The sequence below is a fragment of the Tarenaya hassleriana genome, unplaced genomic scaffold, assembly GCF_000463585.1.
Source record: "Tarenaya hassleriana unplaced genomic scaffold, ASM46358v1 Cleome34, whole genome shotgun sequence".
NCBI lineage: Eukaryota > Viridiplantae > Streptophyta > Magnoliopsida > Brassicales > Cleomaceae > Tarenaya > Tarenaya hassleriana.
The window spans coordinates 105,654-121,841 of NW_010966542.1; the positions used below are offsets into that span (position 1 = coordinate 105,654).

Genomic DNA, 16,188 nt, shown 5'->3' on the forward strand with positions numbered 1-16,188 from the left:
AATGGGTTCCACTCGAAATGAAGCCACTGTTTGCAATCTATCTGGGCAAACTGATTAAGAATCGTCCACTACCATGGTTACTCGAGCAAGTCTAGTTTCAGTTCTCGAATCGGTGTTGATTAGATTGATAAGGTTTTTGTGATCTTTGGACATTTATATGGTGTATGATAAGAGTGAAACCTACATTCCTTTTGGCTTCCTTCGTTTGGATAGCCATATGAACTACTCACCTATGATTATCTTTCATGTATTTAGGTACTTGATTCTGCATGTTTATGCATCTTCTGCTCTTTGTTTTCATGGCAGCTACTGATTAATCTTACTTTGATGTCTTTTTCTCAGATCTTGTCTCCCTGTCCCATGTGCTGCAGAAGAAATATGCACTCCTTCGCGATTTAGACAAAAGCTTGCAAGGTAAAAACCATACATTGATTTAACTTTTCGCTAAGAGTTACCGAAGCATCTTGTTTTTGTAGCTTTTCTCGTATTCTTGGAGGGAATGATAAATTAGCCCTGATTACGAATTCCTGGAAGAAAAAATATGTTACAGATAAGATCATATTGTAGATCATATTGGGAAAGCATACATATTATTTTTTTTTTCGTTTAATGTTATTATAGTTTGGCTTCAACTTTAATATTGTCTTGAGTAGAAATTCAAAGACAAAATGAACAACGTTGCGAAAGAGAGATCGAGGAGATAAGAAAGGGAATTAGAGCTGGACCACCGGATACTGCACTTACCCGGTTCTCGGATGAAGCACTTGATGAACAAAAACACAGTATCAGGATTGCCGATGAGAAAGTCGCCTTGGCTATGCAGGCTTATGACTTGGTATTATTTGCTTTTGAGATATCCCCCTTTCTGTGTCTGAGCTCTGAGTTGTAGTTGAAGCCTTTCTTTTCTCATTATGGTGCTACGAAATTTGCTTTAAATCTCTTGGACTATATTCCATATCTCTCTTTCAGTGATTATTTTCCAGACAATATATTGCTTCAGGTCGATATGCATGTTCAGCAACTCGATCAATATTTGAAGAAGTCGGATGAGGAGATGCGTCGAGGTAATATTTTTCTTCTTTCCTTTGACATCTTACTAACCTCGGTTCCATCTTACTAACCATTGAATTGTAAAACAATGTGGTATCTTTCAGAGAAAGAAGCTGCTGCTCCATCATCAAATGTCGGCAGCAGCGGAAAAGCAGGGAGGTCCAATGAAAGTGGAAGAGGTGGACGTAAAAAGTATGTACATCTCATCTATATCGTATATCTTTCACAGCCTACATAGCACTCTCCCTTTCCATGTAGTGTGTGTTGTTTTTCTTCGTTGCAACATGTTTTTTTTTTCTGGTTTCTTATTTATACGTAGAATTCGATTTTCGCCTCTTTCTAGTGGAAAGATCTCATCTTTCTTTCTGCTCGGCCACTTCGATGTCTTTTTACACTTCTCAGCTTAAAAAGTGCTCAAATTTTTGTGACAGGACAAGATTGGCAACAGCAAATGCTGTAGCAGCAGCAGCTTCAACAGCAGCGACAGCGGCTGCGTCAGCCTCGGCAGGGAATCCGAGTGGGATGGATTTGGATCTTCCCGTGGATCCGAATGAGCCCACTTACTGCATTTGCAACCAAGTTAGCTACGGGGAGATGATCGCTTGTGATAATAACGAGGTAACACCCAACCGATCGATGCTTAACTCTAATAGCCAGTTCAGTTCCATTGTTGCAGTTAGGGGTGGCCAACTTTCTTATTCGGGTCGGGTACGATTATCTGGTATTCGGTTATTAACCGAATTGGCCACCCCTAGTTGCAGTATTGCAGTCACAAGCCGCAGCTAAAAGCAGTGCTTTTGCAACAATATACCATTTGCATTAAAGCGAAAATAACTCGAACCAAACATCATCTTTACAGCATACATCATCTTAAAAGTGTCTTGATTACGTTTCTTGGGTTGGAAATTGATCAGAAAACTCGGGCCTTCTCTCTAATATTTGCAGTGTAAGATCGAGTGGTTCCATTTCGGATGCGTCGGGCTGAAGGAACAACCAAAGGGAAAATGGTACTGCCCTGATTGCGCCTCCCTCAAGAATCATCGCAGGAAAGGCCGATGAAGTCAGCCAAAAAAAAATGGTATTTGTAACTTTTTTGTTTGAGAAAATATCTGAATCCTGTAGAAGTAAGGAACTCATCAACTGCCGAATCCTGGTTTTTGTCAGAGTTTCTGGTAAACTGTATGTAAGTAAGGTCCCAGACAAAAGTCTTGTGTTTTTTTCACTGACCAGATACATCAACTTTCAGTTCTTCCCTTTCTTCACCACATTTGCAAACCAACAGTGGATGTCTAACTTTTAGATACCGATTTTTTTTAGCACATAATAGATTTTTTTTTTTTTTATGATTTCAGTATTTATAATTTTGTTTCCATATACGAATTTCCAATAACTTTAGGTTCGATCCGATCGTGTGATAATAAAATAACATGTTATAGATCTATTATTTTCAAATAATTTTTTGATTCGAATTTTAAATGTAAATAAGAATAACAAATTGTGGTACCCAAAACTTTCTACTCGAATATTTTAAATTCAATGAATTTCAAATTTCCAAATATCCAGTATATAACCCCACCTTTGAATTTGATCAAATCCAGATCAAAAGCAGAGTGATGTAGATGTATGTAAATCAAAAGAAAACTTTGTTGACAATTCATTATTATCCGTACAAGAAGACAATTGTCCCTCTCTTCTCTTCATGGTTACACATGCTGCCTTTCTGTTTTTGTTTTTTTGGCCAGAGACAACCCATTTCTCTGAAACTTGTATCCCAAACTAGAACTCAAGAGGACAGAACTAAAACAATCACATCTGTTTATTCAGATTCGGATTCAGCTGGGAAGAGATTGGTCGGAATGTGAAAATGGAAAAGAAATTATTTCATCAGTAATCCATTCCGCCCATTCCAGCTGCGGCACCGGAGCTCTCGTTCTCGTCCTTTGGAAGTTCCACAACCACTGCTTCGGTTGTTGTCAAGAGAGACGAAACACTGAAAAAGAACATAAACAAAATACAACAGAGAACGTTTCAGTCAAAAACAGAAAAAAGAGCTATAAAACCAGAAAAAAAGATCAATGCTTTTTCTTACCTAGCAGCATCTACAAGAGCAGTTCTGATCACTTTCAGAGGATCTATAATGCCGGCTTTCACCATATCCACGTATTCGTCTAGTTTTACCGCCATTGATGTTAGCATCTCAACGAGAAAAAGGGACAAGAAATGATGGAAAATATGGTATTTTGAGTGTTGTTACCTTTAGCAGCATCATAACCAAAGTCTGGGTTATCTTGTTCCAAGATCTTCCCAACAATAACTGCTCCTTCAACTCCAGCATTTGAAGCAATTGTATAAACCGGTGTCTGCATTCAAAAGGCCAGTAGGTATCCACGATTAACGTTACAAGCAATAGTGCATGTGTAAGATTTCCATGAATCATACGGGTTTGCAGAAAGAGATTTTTTACTAACCTTCAAAGCGTTCTGAATGATTTGAACGCCAATCTTCTGGTCGAAATTGGCGGTAGGAAGTTTGTCCAACTCCTTGGATGCGTAGAGAAGAGCAACACCTCCTCCTGTGTTGTTGTCGGGTCACTCTTTCAGTATACATCCACAAAGTTTTGAACTTTACATAAAAAAAGACGTTTTTCTCACAATACCTGGCAGAATACCCTCCTCTACTGCAGCTTTTGTGGCATTCAGAGCATCTGTCACTCTATCCTTCTTCTCACTGACTTCAGCTTCACTTGCTCCTCCAATCTTCAAACCAAACCCAGATTTCCACGATGAAAGTTAGTATCTTGCATCTTGAAAAACACAACAACACAACTTTGGCTGGATATTGTAATGAAACAGCAGAAAGATTGAAAGCAAGTAACCTTCAAGACAGCAACTCCTCCCGAAAGCTTGGCCAATCTCTCCTGAAGTTTCTCCTTGTCATAATCTGAGGTGCTCGCTTCAATTGCCGACCTAATCTGTTCATTGCAACAGAAATCAATAGATCATAAGGGTCTATGGCACATTTCCGCCATTTTCTGCATGCTTAAAAGATAAACAAACTGACAAGATAAGCAAACCTGCTCACATCTTTCTTCAATGGATTTCTTGTCCCCAGATCCATCAAGAATAACAGTGTCGTCCTTTGAAACGGTAACCTACAGTGGCCAGACAAATATTGCATCAAAATCAAACCCATCGGAGAAAATCAAGAAATGTTATAGCTAATCTACATTTTTTATGGTGAAAAAAAAAGCTATCACAAGACATCAGTTAAGGTTTGAAAGGATACCTTCTTGCAGGTGCCAAGCATGGTGAGATCCACCTTCTCAAGGTTCAACCCAAGCTCTTCTGTAATAACCTAAAGCAAGACAACACTCATTTATAAATTGAGTTACAAGGTTAGCAAAAAAAGCCGTACTTAATGCAACCATTTCTCTACCTCTCCACCAGTAAGTACAGCAAGATCTTGCAAATTGGCCTTCCTATTCTCTCCAAAGCCAGGGGCTTTGATGGCACAGATCTACGGAGAAGAAAATATTGTTATCACCATTCCTGAAAATCAGCAGAGAACATACTTGAAAGCTTTGAATTGTACAAACCTTGAGTCCTGCACGTAGCTTGTTGAGAATAAGAGTAGCAAGGGCATCACTTTCGAGATCCTCAGCGACTATCAACAAGGGTCTTTGTCTCTGTGTGAGTTAAAAAAAACGTAGAAACCACAAAAACATTATACAGACTCATTTCAGACAAGATCTATTATGGGCAAGTCATACTATAAACAAGCTATTGCGTACCTTCAAAGCCAACTCCAACACTTTGACTATAGCGTTGATGCTGGATATTTTCTTCTCATGGATCAGAATGAGGGGATCTTCTAATTCCTGCAATCAGTGAATTTCTATTGTATCAGTTCTATACCATCAATTCTACAAAGAACAGAGCCATATTTCTCAAATGGGCTTACACATTTTTGAGTTTTCTGATCTGTGATGAAGTAAGGAGAAATGTAACCCCTGTCCAGCTTCATGCCCTCGACAACTTCCAGCTCATTAACTAATGTCTTTCCATCCTGCCAACACGTGAGAAATGTGTGAGGACAATGGCTTGGACAAGACATCAACCAAGAAGAAGACAAGCAATTATTCACACATTTCTCACTTACTTGAATTGTGATGACACCTTCTTTGCCAACCTTCTCCATAGCCTTTGCAATCAGTTCACCGATTTCCCTTTCTCCATTAGCTGATATGGTCCCGACCTGAGCAATCTCCTCAGATGTGCTAATCATCCGAGCCCTGCTCTTGAGGTTTGTCACCACAGCATCTACCGCCATTGCAATACCTCTCCTCAGGTCCATGGCGTTCATCCCGGCTGCAACTGATTTGCATCCTTCAGTGAATATCGCCCGGGTAAGTACAGTTGCACAAGTAGTACCTGGAAGACACATAAAGCAGAGATTTTGTTAAAACAAATCCGAAGTTTCTCCAACTAAAAAAAAACATTTATATACTAAAGCAATCTCAAAAGATGGTGTATATGCTTACCATCTCCAGCAACATCGTTTGTGGCATTAGCAACCTGCTTCACAAGACTTGCACCTACGTTCTTGACTTTGTCTTTGAACTCAATGCTTTTGGCAACAGTTACACCATCTTTTGTCACTTTCGGAGCACCCCAACTTTGTTCAATCACAACATTACGTCCCTTAAAATTTGATTATCACAAAGTTTTAGCCGGAATCTTGAGCATAGTAGGAAATAAAGGCAAGGACGTGAAAGTGAAACTCAGATTCATGTATAAATGTTCCATATTGAGAGGGGAATCAATCAATCAATCTCTAACCAAAATCACATCCAAATCAGTTAGAAATATGTAAGCAGAAGGATAAAAAGACATTACTTTTGGACCCATGGTGACTCTAACAGCATCAGCGAGATCCTCAACACCTTTAAGCATCAGAGCTCGAGCCTCAACCCCAAACTTTATGTCTTTCGCCGCATAATTTCTGCTCCAATTCATTCTGCTGGCAACCTGAACTCCACAAAAAAAACATGATTTATCATAATATGCAATCACAGAACCAGCATCTTGAATGCGGAGAAAATACTTGGTGTTTACCTGGCGGCTGTTTCTGGCAACCCTGTGGATGGAAAACAGAGGGAAAAAACCATGCTTTTAAGCAGAGAAATCACAGGAAAACAAAACAAAATCAATCAAAAGAAATAGAGGAAATGGAGGACAACCCATTAAAACCCAAATCATCATTCTTCTCAATTCACCCATTTTCTATCAAATTTAAGTGATCCCAAGACACATCAAGAACAAAAGGACCTACCTTGCCTTGGAGGCCAGATTAGAAGCGAAACGATACATGGTGATTGTGGGAGAGAAGAAGAGACGAGACTGCACAGGCACACAGAGAATTGTACAGAGAGAGAGACCAAAGAGAAGAGAGGAAGAGAAGACTCTAGAAACAGGAGCTTCTGGTTACAATGCCGCTTCTCAGGGTTTAGGGTTTAATATCCTCCTGAAATCCACTTTTTCACAACCCCCCGGTTACTTTTTTTTCAAGAAATTTTCTCAGGTCCTTTTAATTATTATTTTGGAAAATCGTACAAATGTTATATTTAAATTAACGGAAAATAATTGTTCAAATAATTTCGTATATTGTTAAATATTAATTCTAACAACTAATTTAATCGGTTCCTCCCTATACCACCCATTAGCCAACTGTTTTACGTTGTCGGAGTTGTTAAGACTTAAGAGTTCCACTTATATCTCAATTTTGGGTTATCCCTATTAAGATTATCCATTCAACAATCTTTCGAAATTACGAGATCAATTTTTCTTTACATATTATCCCTTTTTATTTTTTTTTAAAAAAGCTATGAAGATTTGCCAAAAATCTATTTTCTTGTATAATTATTGCAATATTTTTGCTTTATATATGTATGAAATTGAAATTAAAAAATTAGAATATCTTGTTTTATACCCAAAAATGTTTTGTATTCAGATATCTAAAATAAACGTTTTGGTATTTTTTTTATATGGTCAAACCCAATTGTAAATCAAATTAAGAGTAATTTTGTAATGTGGATGACTATGTGTATAAGCTACGAATGTATCCTATCTAATAGCTTTTTTTTTTTGTTGACAATGTAATTTTGTAGTAATTTGTAAATTACTAATGTTTCCTAGCTAATAGCAGAATTAATTACATGAGAAGAAATTAAATCAAAATGTTGATTTATCCTATAATAAAATGTAATTTATCGTGACACGAACACTCATTAATATAACGTTTATAATTTTTAAAAATATTCGAGAAAAAGGAAGAATAAATATTATTGGGACAGAAATTTATAATTATAATTCCAAGAAACATCATATTTCTCTGTTCCTCTTCTTCGATCGGATCGGAAGAACCCTAATTTTCTCTCGTGCTCCCCGAATTTCCGTTGCAGTTTTTTTCTTTTCAAATCTGCTATTTTTTCGGAAGACTTCACTCGACCGTTGAATCCTTTTTCGAGATCTTGTCCTTTTATTTCAAAAATTTCACCTTTCCCCTTATCGATCATCGCGTGGGCGGATCTGGGCTCCTGGTTCGTGGTCTCAGTTTAATTGCTTTAGCCGCGAGTTTCCGTTTCGAAATCAGCTGTTTGTGGATTTTTAGGATTTGGTAGTAGGAAAACGGACCAAGTTGTTTCGTATGGCTTCTCGGATTCAATGGTAATTCGACGGTTCTGATTTGGAAAACTCTTTTTTTCCCGAGAGATTCCGTGAGTTTCTATGGCGTCAGCTCAGGTTTTGCTGAGTTCGCGGAAGCAGGAGCTCGCTGAAGCTGGAAGGCGAAAGGTAAATTGTGTCTCCCCTCCTGGGATTCTCCTTTTGCTCTGCATTACCATATACTAAGCCTTGAATTCAATTCAGTTTAGATTTGTTGATTTTTAGTCTGGGTTTATGTAGAATCTATCTGCACCGATAAAGCTAACTTGTACCGGCACCGGATAAAATTGGAATCAATATTCTGTATGCAATTAGATTAGACACTAGGGTTTACGTCTCATAATCTACCATGAGATTTGACTGCAAAAATGCCCAAGGTTTAGGTTTTGTCTTCTATGTATATGGCTCAGTTTCTAGGTCTTTAGATGATGTAATTATTGCTTTCAGATCTTTCATTGCCGTTGTAAAGCAAATGTGTTCTTCAGAGGCTGTGAACCTCTCCTTGCGTGTGCTTATGGAATGTACCGTTGTTTGTTCATCAGATGATTGTTTCCTAATTATCTTATAAAACATGTTTTGCACCTTTAATTCCGTGGGTTCAGCTGGAGCAATTTCGCAAGCAAAAAGCAGCTGAACGAGCCAAAAAAGCTTCATCGAACAGCCGGGCCAAGCCTCAGCCTGTTGATGGAAAAATTGGACACCAACGAGTTACAGAAACCAATGGAGCTGTTACCTCCATGTCTAATGGACCTGTTGGCCTATCCAATGAAAATCATCAAGTTTCCTCAAATGAAGTGTGTATCAAATCCTCATTTTCTGGAGAGGGGTACGATTCGTCATCTTCAGTTTTAGCTTTGAGTGATAGAAGCAACGAAAAAAGTGAGAAAGATGATGCACCACAACCAGCTGGTGCTGTCGATTTCTTTGGTAGCATAGAGATGCAAAGTTCTTCAAACGACTTAACAGTGTTTAGTAAACCTGAAAGTATACCCTATAATTTAGACAAACAGGCAAGCCGAAGTAATGAGAGTGGTTTTGGTCTAAGAGCAAGTGATGGTGTTGAGAAACCTTTACACCTTTTTCCCGGGAGCACTCTACTGCCAAGCATGTCCACTCAAACAGAAAATTTCAGTTACAGCAGCGGATTAACCTCATCCAATGAAGGTATGCCATTGTCATATGAGATACAATGATGTAATGTTCTCTCCTTTTCTGTTCCTTGAAGAGAACTGCTGAGTTACTTTTTACGTTTGTTTTGCTAGGCTCTCTACAACCTTCTACAAACATGACAGGGTCTGTTTTTGAGGTTGGAAAAAAACAGCATGGAAGTTCTGAACTCAAAGGTAGCATGGAGCAAAAGCCAAGTCTATCTACCAGTTATTTATTTAGTCTTCAAGACGATTCCTCTCGGCCTTCTGAGTCTTCAGACTTCAGTCTAAATATCAGAAGCTCTTCCCCGATTCATGTGGCTAAAAATGAAACAAGTGCCAGAAGGTCACGCCCATCTTTCCTTGATTCCTTCAATATTTCCAGAGCTTCAGAGCCTCAACATCAACATGTCGAGGCAGAGGCAAGTTTGACGGGATCTGGTGGTTTCCAGCTAGCTGGCAGTGATGGTCTTGGATCAGCTTCTCTCCAGAATCTGTCTGGAACAAAAGACACAAATGGACCATTCTTGACGATGGGAGCATCGACTTTCACTAATCCCTTTGAAAGGACTGGGAGTTCTTTGTTTGTCAATGGAGCTATGCCGAGTTTCATCCCCCCGCCAAAACAAGATGAGGATTTTGCTGCCCTCGAACAGGTAATTTGCTTCCCTGACAGCGTTTTGTCCGTTTGACAGGTGATAAGCCACATAAAAGTTGGAAGGTTATGTTTGGCGAATAGTGAAAACTGAGAACGAGAAAACATGATTATGGTCTATTGAAGAACCAACTAGGAAAAATTTCTTATCAACACGTTATATCATAAACAGATGAATCATTGTAAAGATTTTTGGATTTGTTTGTCACAGCTGCAGGTCTGTTTGGTTAATTGTGGAATAACAACAAGTAAACATAGTACGGACTGGGAAGAATTAATTGGGAAATTTCTCTTAACTTGATGAAGGAACACATTATGTCATATAAGGACAAACAGTTTGTAAAATATGTAGTTTATATGTTGCACAGGCAATTTCATATTCTTTCTTTATTGTTTTGTATACATATATATGTCTAATGTAAAGATGCTATCTTTCACTGTTCTTCTATTTACACTATTTTCACTAGTTATGCATATTTGCTGAGGAATGGTTTCATTTTTTCATCTGTAGCATATTGAGGATTTAACACAAGAAAAGTTTTCGCTGCAAAGGGCTCTCGAGGCTTCACGTGCTCTGGCGGAGTCCTTAGCTTCAGAAAATTCATCTCTGACGGACACTTATAACCAGCAGGTACATGCACACTTAAAGGCATCCCTGGTGGATCTGAACTGTTATGCTCAGAGTAGTGATCGTTTGTTAAGGAAACAGCATTCAACTATTACTCCTGTTGCATTTGGCTTTTGATTTGTCATTTCTACTTTTCGTCGTTCTCCCAGGAGTAGACATTCCTTATTTTTTTGGTATATTTAGGATATGCAAATATTTATATTTCATGATGTGGATGTATTATATGGACATTGAGTCTGTCCTATAAAGCATCATGATCTTGATTAAAGTTCCAAGTTAAGCAACTCTAGAACAAGGAGATTGTTACTGCATCTGCATCTGTGATGAAGATAACTGTTAGGAATCTGGGATAAGGTTCTTTAAGATGTCAATTTGATTGACATAATAAGGACCTTTTACGGTCGTTGCCAATGAATATTTTGTGTTGCATTATTTGTTAAGTCATGGTGCCCATTGACCCACATAATGTTTATATTCCCCTCAAGGATATTTCTAATTATTCTCTCGTGTAACGTTTCCTCCTCAATTTATCCAGAGAAGTATTGTCAACCAACTAAAAGATGACATAGAGAAGCTTCAACAGCAAATCAAGGCACATATGGTTTGTATCAATATCATGGAGTCAATAAGTTCCATTTGCCTGTTCTTCTTACCATGAAGTTTTTTCCTTGAAATTGTATATTGCTTCACTCATATGATGTGGACTTACTTGATGTTTTTATACGAAATGTAGAACTTTATGGCCAGCTGGGACTTTGATGGTGGATGAATCCCTTGTTTGCTTGTTCTTTATCCAGCTGAATCATTTCTTAAGTCGTCTATGTAAATTTACTAGTTATACTTGGTTAATACACTTTCTTTACAGGTGGAACTCGAGTCAGTCAGAGTTGAGTATACAAATATGCAACTAGAATGCAATGCTGCTGATGAACGCTCCAAAATATTGGCTGCTGAAGTCATCGGTTTGGAAGATAAGGTATTAGGCTTTGGACATTATGTTCTATTTGAATATGACTTGCTACATTCATAGAACGGGTCATCCTTTTTGCTTTTGTTATTTGTTCATCTTATTTCTCTTTTCTGTACCGTCAGATACTATCTATTTATTATTGATGTTTATCTTTTGTGTGGAAACTTATTAGGCACTAAGACTCAGATCTAATGAGTTGAAGTTGGAGAGAGAATTGGAGAATACACATGCAGAAATGTCATCTTACAAGTATGCTTCTGACTTTTTTTTTGTTCTGTCTTTACCTTTATGAGGTGTTTTATTCAAAATGAAACAAGAAATGCTGGACAAAGGGGTTTCAAGCTGTGATTAGTACGACTTTTTTGTGGATACATATGTCTTGAGTCACCTTTGTAGTGTCCATTAATGTACACAGGAAAAAGCTATCTAGCTTAGAGAAAGATCGTCAAGACTTGCAATCCACAATTAATGCCCTTCATGAGGGTGAGCATAGTAATTCTATTTTCCATAAAGTTAATGTAATTGTATTGTGTAGATCCTTTTATTGATGCTTATTCTTTTTGTTTTCCTTTTACTTTTGCAGAGAAGAAGATCTTGCAGACAATGCTTCGCAAAGCGTCCTCCAGTGGAAAGTCAGTTGATATTGGCAAAAGTCCTATGAGCAGAAAAGAGACATCAACTTCTACAGAAGATCTAGGTAAAGATGCTCTATATGTTAAACGGTAATACGTGAGTTGGAGAGGAAGTCAAAACCATTTTCCATTTAGACGATATTTAAGCTTGTAACCTTCCAAAAATTTTCAAATTTTAAACTTCATCTATGCGTTCAGTCCAAAAAACTGGAAAAAGAAAAAAAAACCCACATCTTCCAAAGGCTACTAGTTATGAACCCTGTGGTCCATTCATGGAGTGTGATCTTCTCTTGGAACTGTGTCATCGTTCTATGATTTTTTTTGCTTGACCCAGAAATGTCAGATAGCATGCTGGAGAGCTCGAGCCGGGAAACACATGCTACAACTCAATCTGAAAGTGATTCGTCAAATACTACTATGGGGCCTGACTGTGATCATCAATTTTCTCTTGATGGATCTTCTTTGAGCATCCCACCTGATCAGATGAGAATGGTTCAGAACATTAACGCACTGATTGCTGAGGTTGTATTAACGGAAATAGTTTATTGTTAGTTCAGTTTTTCTTTTTCTCGTGAGAATCGATACTTTTTGGATAGCAAGGAGTAAGATCACATTTTTTAGCATCTAAAAGTTAGCTATACTGAAAGTTTCTGTTATATAACTTGTTAAGATTGTAAATGTATGTGACAGTTGGCTGTGGAGAAAGAGGAACTGGTGCAAGCTTTGACAGCTGAGTTATCTCAAACTGCTCGGCTGAAGGTATATGAACATCAACTGCATTCTCTTCAGAATGCATGTTTCACAATAAACTGAATACTTTTCTTATTTGATCTCTGCAAGAGTTTTATTTTCAAAAATGAAAAATTTATACTGATTCAATATCAAGCATATAAACTACGAATCCAGTTCTTAAAATCTGAACTTATATGCTATTTCATTCTTAATCTCTAACCCTCATGACATTTGCTCTCAAATGTGTATAAACAGTTCTTGTAGATTTGTAATGATTTAGCGATGCAGTTTTTTTTTTTAATCCCATCGTGTTTTCCTGTTCTCTCAAGTTAGTGTTTTCTTTTTCCTGATGTGTCCTCATAAATGTAGGAGTTGAACAAAGAGTTATCCAGAAAACTCGAAGTCCAGACGCAGAGACTCGAGCTTCTAACTGCACAGAATATGGCTAACGACAATATTGCATCTATAAAGCAGCAACCAGAGGACTCTTATCTCGTACATGAGATTAAACCAATCGCAGATGAAGGCGACGAGGTAGGGTTTAGGGGTTAGAGTTTAGAGTTTAGAGGTATTTTTCATATTGTTCACTAATAAATCTTGTTTCTCATTATGAATCCTCCTTTCATCCTCCATGGAACTGTCAGGTCGTAGAACGAGTTCTAGTATGGATCATGAGGCTCTTCCCGGGAGGGCCATCGAGAAGAAGGACGAGCAAGCTTATCTGACGAGGCAGCATTCATTATTCCTTCCTCATTTCGCCATTCTGTATTATCCGATACGAGCTAGCAGAGTGGCATTCCATTCTCGGGATTTTGTTCAATCGATTCTTCGATCCGAAAATTTTTGAAGGAAAGAAAGGAGGGGGGCTCCACGAATCATGTGAAGGTAGTTTTTTGGTTGAAAGCTTTCCAAGAGAGAAAGGGACAAGAAAAGCTGAAACAAAGGTTTAGAAAGAGAGTTTTGAGTTTTGGTTTTGTTGACGCTGTTATGTTCATATGATTTATAACACATCGATGTTGAAGCCGTGTATGTATATATGTTTTGGTTTTTCCATCCAAATTAATCTGGTCGAAATCGAAAATGATAGGTTCGAAAGTTAAACCACGCAACATTCAAGATATTTAATTTTTTATGCATAATCCTCATTTTTTATTTTTTACAATACAAAGTGAAGGTTGTCTCCAAATTCGTTTTTTTTTTGTTTATATCTAAATCTAATCTTTCGTAGAAATTTTTTATTTTTTCGATTGTTTTTTATATTCGATTAGAGGTGTCAATTTCGATTTGAACCCTAAAATCCGATTTGTTTCCACCCGAAAAATATCGAGTTTCATACCTAAAATTTTTAGCCCAAAAAAATAGGATTTTCAGGTCGGGTTTAATTCGGTTTTCGAATTCAATTTGAGTCATAACGAAAATCAGATATATTTTTCTAAAAAAAATAATTGAAAAAAAAATAAAAAAAAATGAGCGGGCTAAATCCGAAGTTTATAGGGCAGGGTTTTCTGACTTGATTATACAGACTCAAACAAATGGGATCGATCTGAGTCTAAGTCTGAAACTCTCGGGACGAGAGTGAGCTCGGATCGACTCCATTGACACTCTACATTCGACTTGTATTCGATTTTTCAATTTAAATAAAATTACACTCATTCAATTTTTTTTATGGGACTCAATTCGGATACCATTCTATCTATACATTAATTCAGTTCACTTTAGACCGTTAAACAATTAAATGAATTATAAAGAAAAATATCTTCGTTTTTTTTTTTAAATAGAAGAGAAAAAGTCAAAAAAAAAAAAAAAAAACGAAACAAACGGTGAGTTCTGGTAACGGTCAAACCGCACATCTCCCTCTAAACGCGCGCGATGACCACAAATTTTTTAATTCACCACTCAATGCATAAAGCACTAATAACCATATCTACCTCACCTCCTCCACTATATAAACACCATCTCTCCCCAACGCTTCATCCCATCACTCACTCTCCCCCGTAATCATCAAACCAAACCCACCAATCTCCCTCTCTCTCTCTCTCTCTAGAATTCCAAAACCATCATGTCGAACATGCAGCAATCCTTCAAGGCAGGCCAGACCAAAGGCCAAGCTTATGTCTGATGCTGAAACTATCATCAAATGATTCTGATAATGTCTTGTCTTTTTTTTTTCTGGGTGTTTGATTTTTTGCTTGTGGGTGCAGGAGAAAGCTTCGGAGTGGACAGAATCTGCCAAGGAGACTGCGAACACAGCTCGGGACAAGGCCCAACATGGCCAAGAACAAGCTTCTGGTTTCTTACAGCAGGTAAAGACAGTCACCATTAATTAGTGTTTTCTGTCTCTTATATTTTAAACAAAAATATGTTGGGAACCTTCGAATAAAATATCAGTTTAATTTTCTCTATGGTGTTGACTTTTCATATAATGATTGGATTATGGGATTAAGACGGGAGAGCAAGTGAAGAACATGGCACAGGGAGCAGTGGAAGGTGTCAAGAACACTCTTGGCATGAACGAGAAGAAATGAGTTGTGAAGACATGACCTTACAATCTCTTTTCTATTTACTTTAATTTATGCTTGTAATAAATAGAAAAAAAACCTCTCTGGTTTTTTTTTTCTTTTTTCTTTTTTGTTGAGTTTCGTGTTTGAGATTTGGGATTTCAGATGTAATAAAAGGGTTTTTTTTTTGTTCTGTTTTCTTCCTCCTGCCATGGCTTCCCCTGCAATTTCATTCACTGCTCTATTCACCTTCATTCTTTGTCGGGCAAATCTAATCTCTGGATGTCTATTGAGGATTTTCACGGAGTTTTCTTCATTCTAGAATATTTCACACGTGAATACATATACATATATATGCACTGCATTTCTTTGAGTATGATTCAGAGATGACGATACGTTATTTACTTTCGATCGACACACGTGTTTCTGAACATCGACAGGTTTCTGGAGGAAGGTGATGACTCCTCCTTCTTGCTGATGCCTTGGCTGCTGATTATTCTCGAACTCTGTCTCAGTAAATCAATCTCTCTCTGATTTCCATATTGCTGTTTCTCCATCAAAGCTACTCTCTCTTTGAGCCCTCCAATGGTTTCTTCCTTTACCTCCAGTTCCTGTCTGAGTTCTTCTATTGTCTTCACTCCTTCCTCGTCTGGTCTCCATTGCAACCCTTCTCCTGCAACCCCATCAGCGTACCCAGTTTTAAAAATCCACGCTTTTATGAATATGAAGAAGAAATGTCGAGAATCACCGACCATAAGTTGTCTGAATAAGATCATCGAGCTGGTTCTTGATAGCTAAGTATAGATTCTTCCACCTCTCCACAGCCTCGTCCCTCAGTGCTCTCTCCAAGATCATCTGCTTCACCACCACGCATTCCCACTCTTCAACTTGTTCCTTCTCCTTCACCTTCTTCCTCAGCCTCTTCACCTCCTCCTTCAGTCTTTTCCTCTCCTTTCTCCATGCCAAAACCATCGCCTCTCTCTCTTCATTCTCTCCTCTTGTGGCCGCCCTTCTTCTTCTTTTTCCACTTGAAATGACTTCCCTCTCTCTCTTGCTTATGGAGCCGCCCATGGAAGTGTGGATCTTTTTGTTAGTGTATATTCTTGTTATACACGGCTGCTGGCTGAGAATACCAGAAGATGAGCTCTTTCCC

The 16,188-nt window shown here is 38.0% G+C and overlaps 5 protein-coding genes across 5 annotated transcripts in view; 3 read left to right on the top strand and 2 right to left on the bottom strand.

Moving 5' to 3' along the window:
* LOC104821622 (PHD finger protein ING1) overlaps nucleotides 1-2,389 on the top strand; it is a 2,790-nt gene extending 401 nt beyond the window's left edge. Inside the window, exons 2-7 of the mRNA XM_010552544.2 lie at nucleotides 343-414; nucleotides 654-835; nucleotides 1,001-1,064; nucleotides 1,155-1,242; nucleotides 1,482-1,668; nucleotides 1,996-2,389. Of these exons, the coding sequence (XP_010550846.1) occupies nucleotides 343-414; nucleotides 654-835; nucleotides 1,001-1,064; nucleotides 1,155-1,242; nucleotides 1,482-1,668; nucleotides 1,996-2,109 (707 nt within the window). The 3' untranslated portion in view covers nucleotides 2,110-2,389. The remainder of the gene's footprint in view (nucleotides 1-342; nucleotides 415-653; nucleotides 836-1,000; nucleotides 1,065-1,154; nucleotides 1,243-1,481; nucleotides 1,669-1,995) is intronic.
* Nucleotides 2,390-2,676: 287 nt separating this feature from the next.
* On the bottom strand, nucleotides 2,677-6,555 carry LOC104821623 (chaperonin CPN60, mitochondrial-like). Its single transcript, XM_010552545.2, has 17 exons — nucleotides 6,382-6,555; nucleotides 6,165-6,186; nucleotides 5,946-6,077; nucleotides 5,591-5,750; nucleotides 5,209-5,480; nucleotides 5,011-5,115; nucleotides 4,841-4,927; nucleotides 4,646-4,735; nucleotides 4,486-4,566; nucleotides 4,336-4,404; nucleotides 4,124-4,201; nucleotides 3,926-4,021; nucleotides 3,707-3,806; nucleotides 3,519-3,622; nucleotides 3,305-3,410; nucleotides 3,140-3,218; nucleotides 2,677-3,040 (listed from the first exon to the last, which is right to left on the bottom strand). Exons 1-17 carry the CDS (start codon nucleotides 6,417-6,419, stop codon nucleotides 2,935-2,937), a joined length of 1,725 nt encoding a protein of 574 aa, XP_010550847.1. The 5' UTR covers nucleotides 6,420-6,555; the 3' UTR covers nucleotides 2,677-2,934.
* An 879-nt stretch (nucleotides 6,556-7,434) lies between these two features.
* Nucleotides 7,435-13,618, top strand: LOC104821624. Its single transcript, XM_010552546.1, has 13 exons — nucleotides 7,435-7,901; nucleotides 8,375-8,936; nucleotides 9,035-9,576; nucleotides 10,087-10,206; nucleotides 10,739-10,804; nucleotides 11,069-11,179; nucleotides 11,346-11,422; nucleotides 11,589-11,656; nucleotides 11,757-11,870; nucleotides 12,140-12,327; nucleotides 12,496-12,564; nucleotides 12,907-13,071; nucleotides 13,182-13,618. The coding sequence occupies exons 1-13, from the start codon at nucleotides 7,836-7,838 to the stop codon at nucleotides 13,260-13,262; spliced, it is 2,229 nt and encodes a 742-aa protein (XP_010550848.1). The 5' UTR covers nucleotides 7,435-7,835; the 3' UTR covers nucleotides 13,263-13,618.
* An 889-nt stretch (nucleotides 13,619-14,507) lies between these two features.
* Nucleotides 14,508-15,224, top strand: LOC104821628 (late embryogenesis abundant protein 1). Its single transcript, XM_010552551.2, has 3 exons — nucleotides 14,508-14,650; nucleotides 14,739-14,840; nucleotides 14,982-15,224. The coding sequence occupies exons 1-3, from the start codon at nucleotides 14,597-14,599 to the stop codon at nucleotides 15,060-15,062; spliced, it is 237 nt and encodes a 78-aa protein (XP_010550853.1). The 5' UTR covers nucleotides 14,508-14,596; the 3' UTR covers nucleotides 15,063-15,224.
* Nucleotides 15,225-15,324: 100 nt separating this feature from the next.
* LOC104821627 (ribonuclease Y-like) overlaps nucleotides 15,325-16,188 on the bottom strand; it is a 1,222-nt gene continuing 358 nt past the window's right edge. The window contains exons 2-3 of the mRNA XM_010552550.2: nucleotides 15,788-16,188; nucleotides 15,325-15,708 (exon numbers count right to left, since the gene is read on the bottom strand). Of these exons, the coding sequence (XP_010550852.1) occupies nucleotides 15,437-15,708; nucleotides 15,788-16,106 (591 nt within the window). The 5' untranslated portion in view covers nucleotides 16,107-16,188 and the 3' untranslated portion in view covers nucleotides 15,325-15,436. The remainder of the gene's footprint in view (nucleotides 15,709-15,787) is intronic.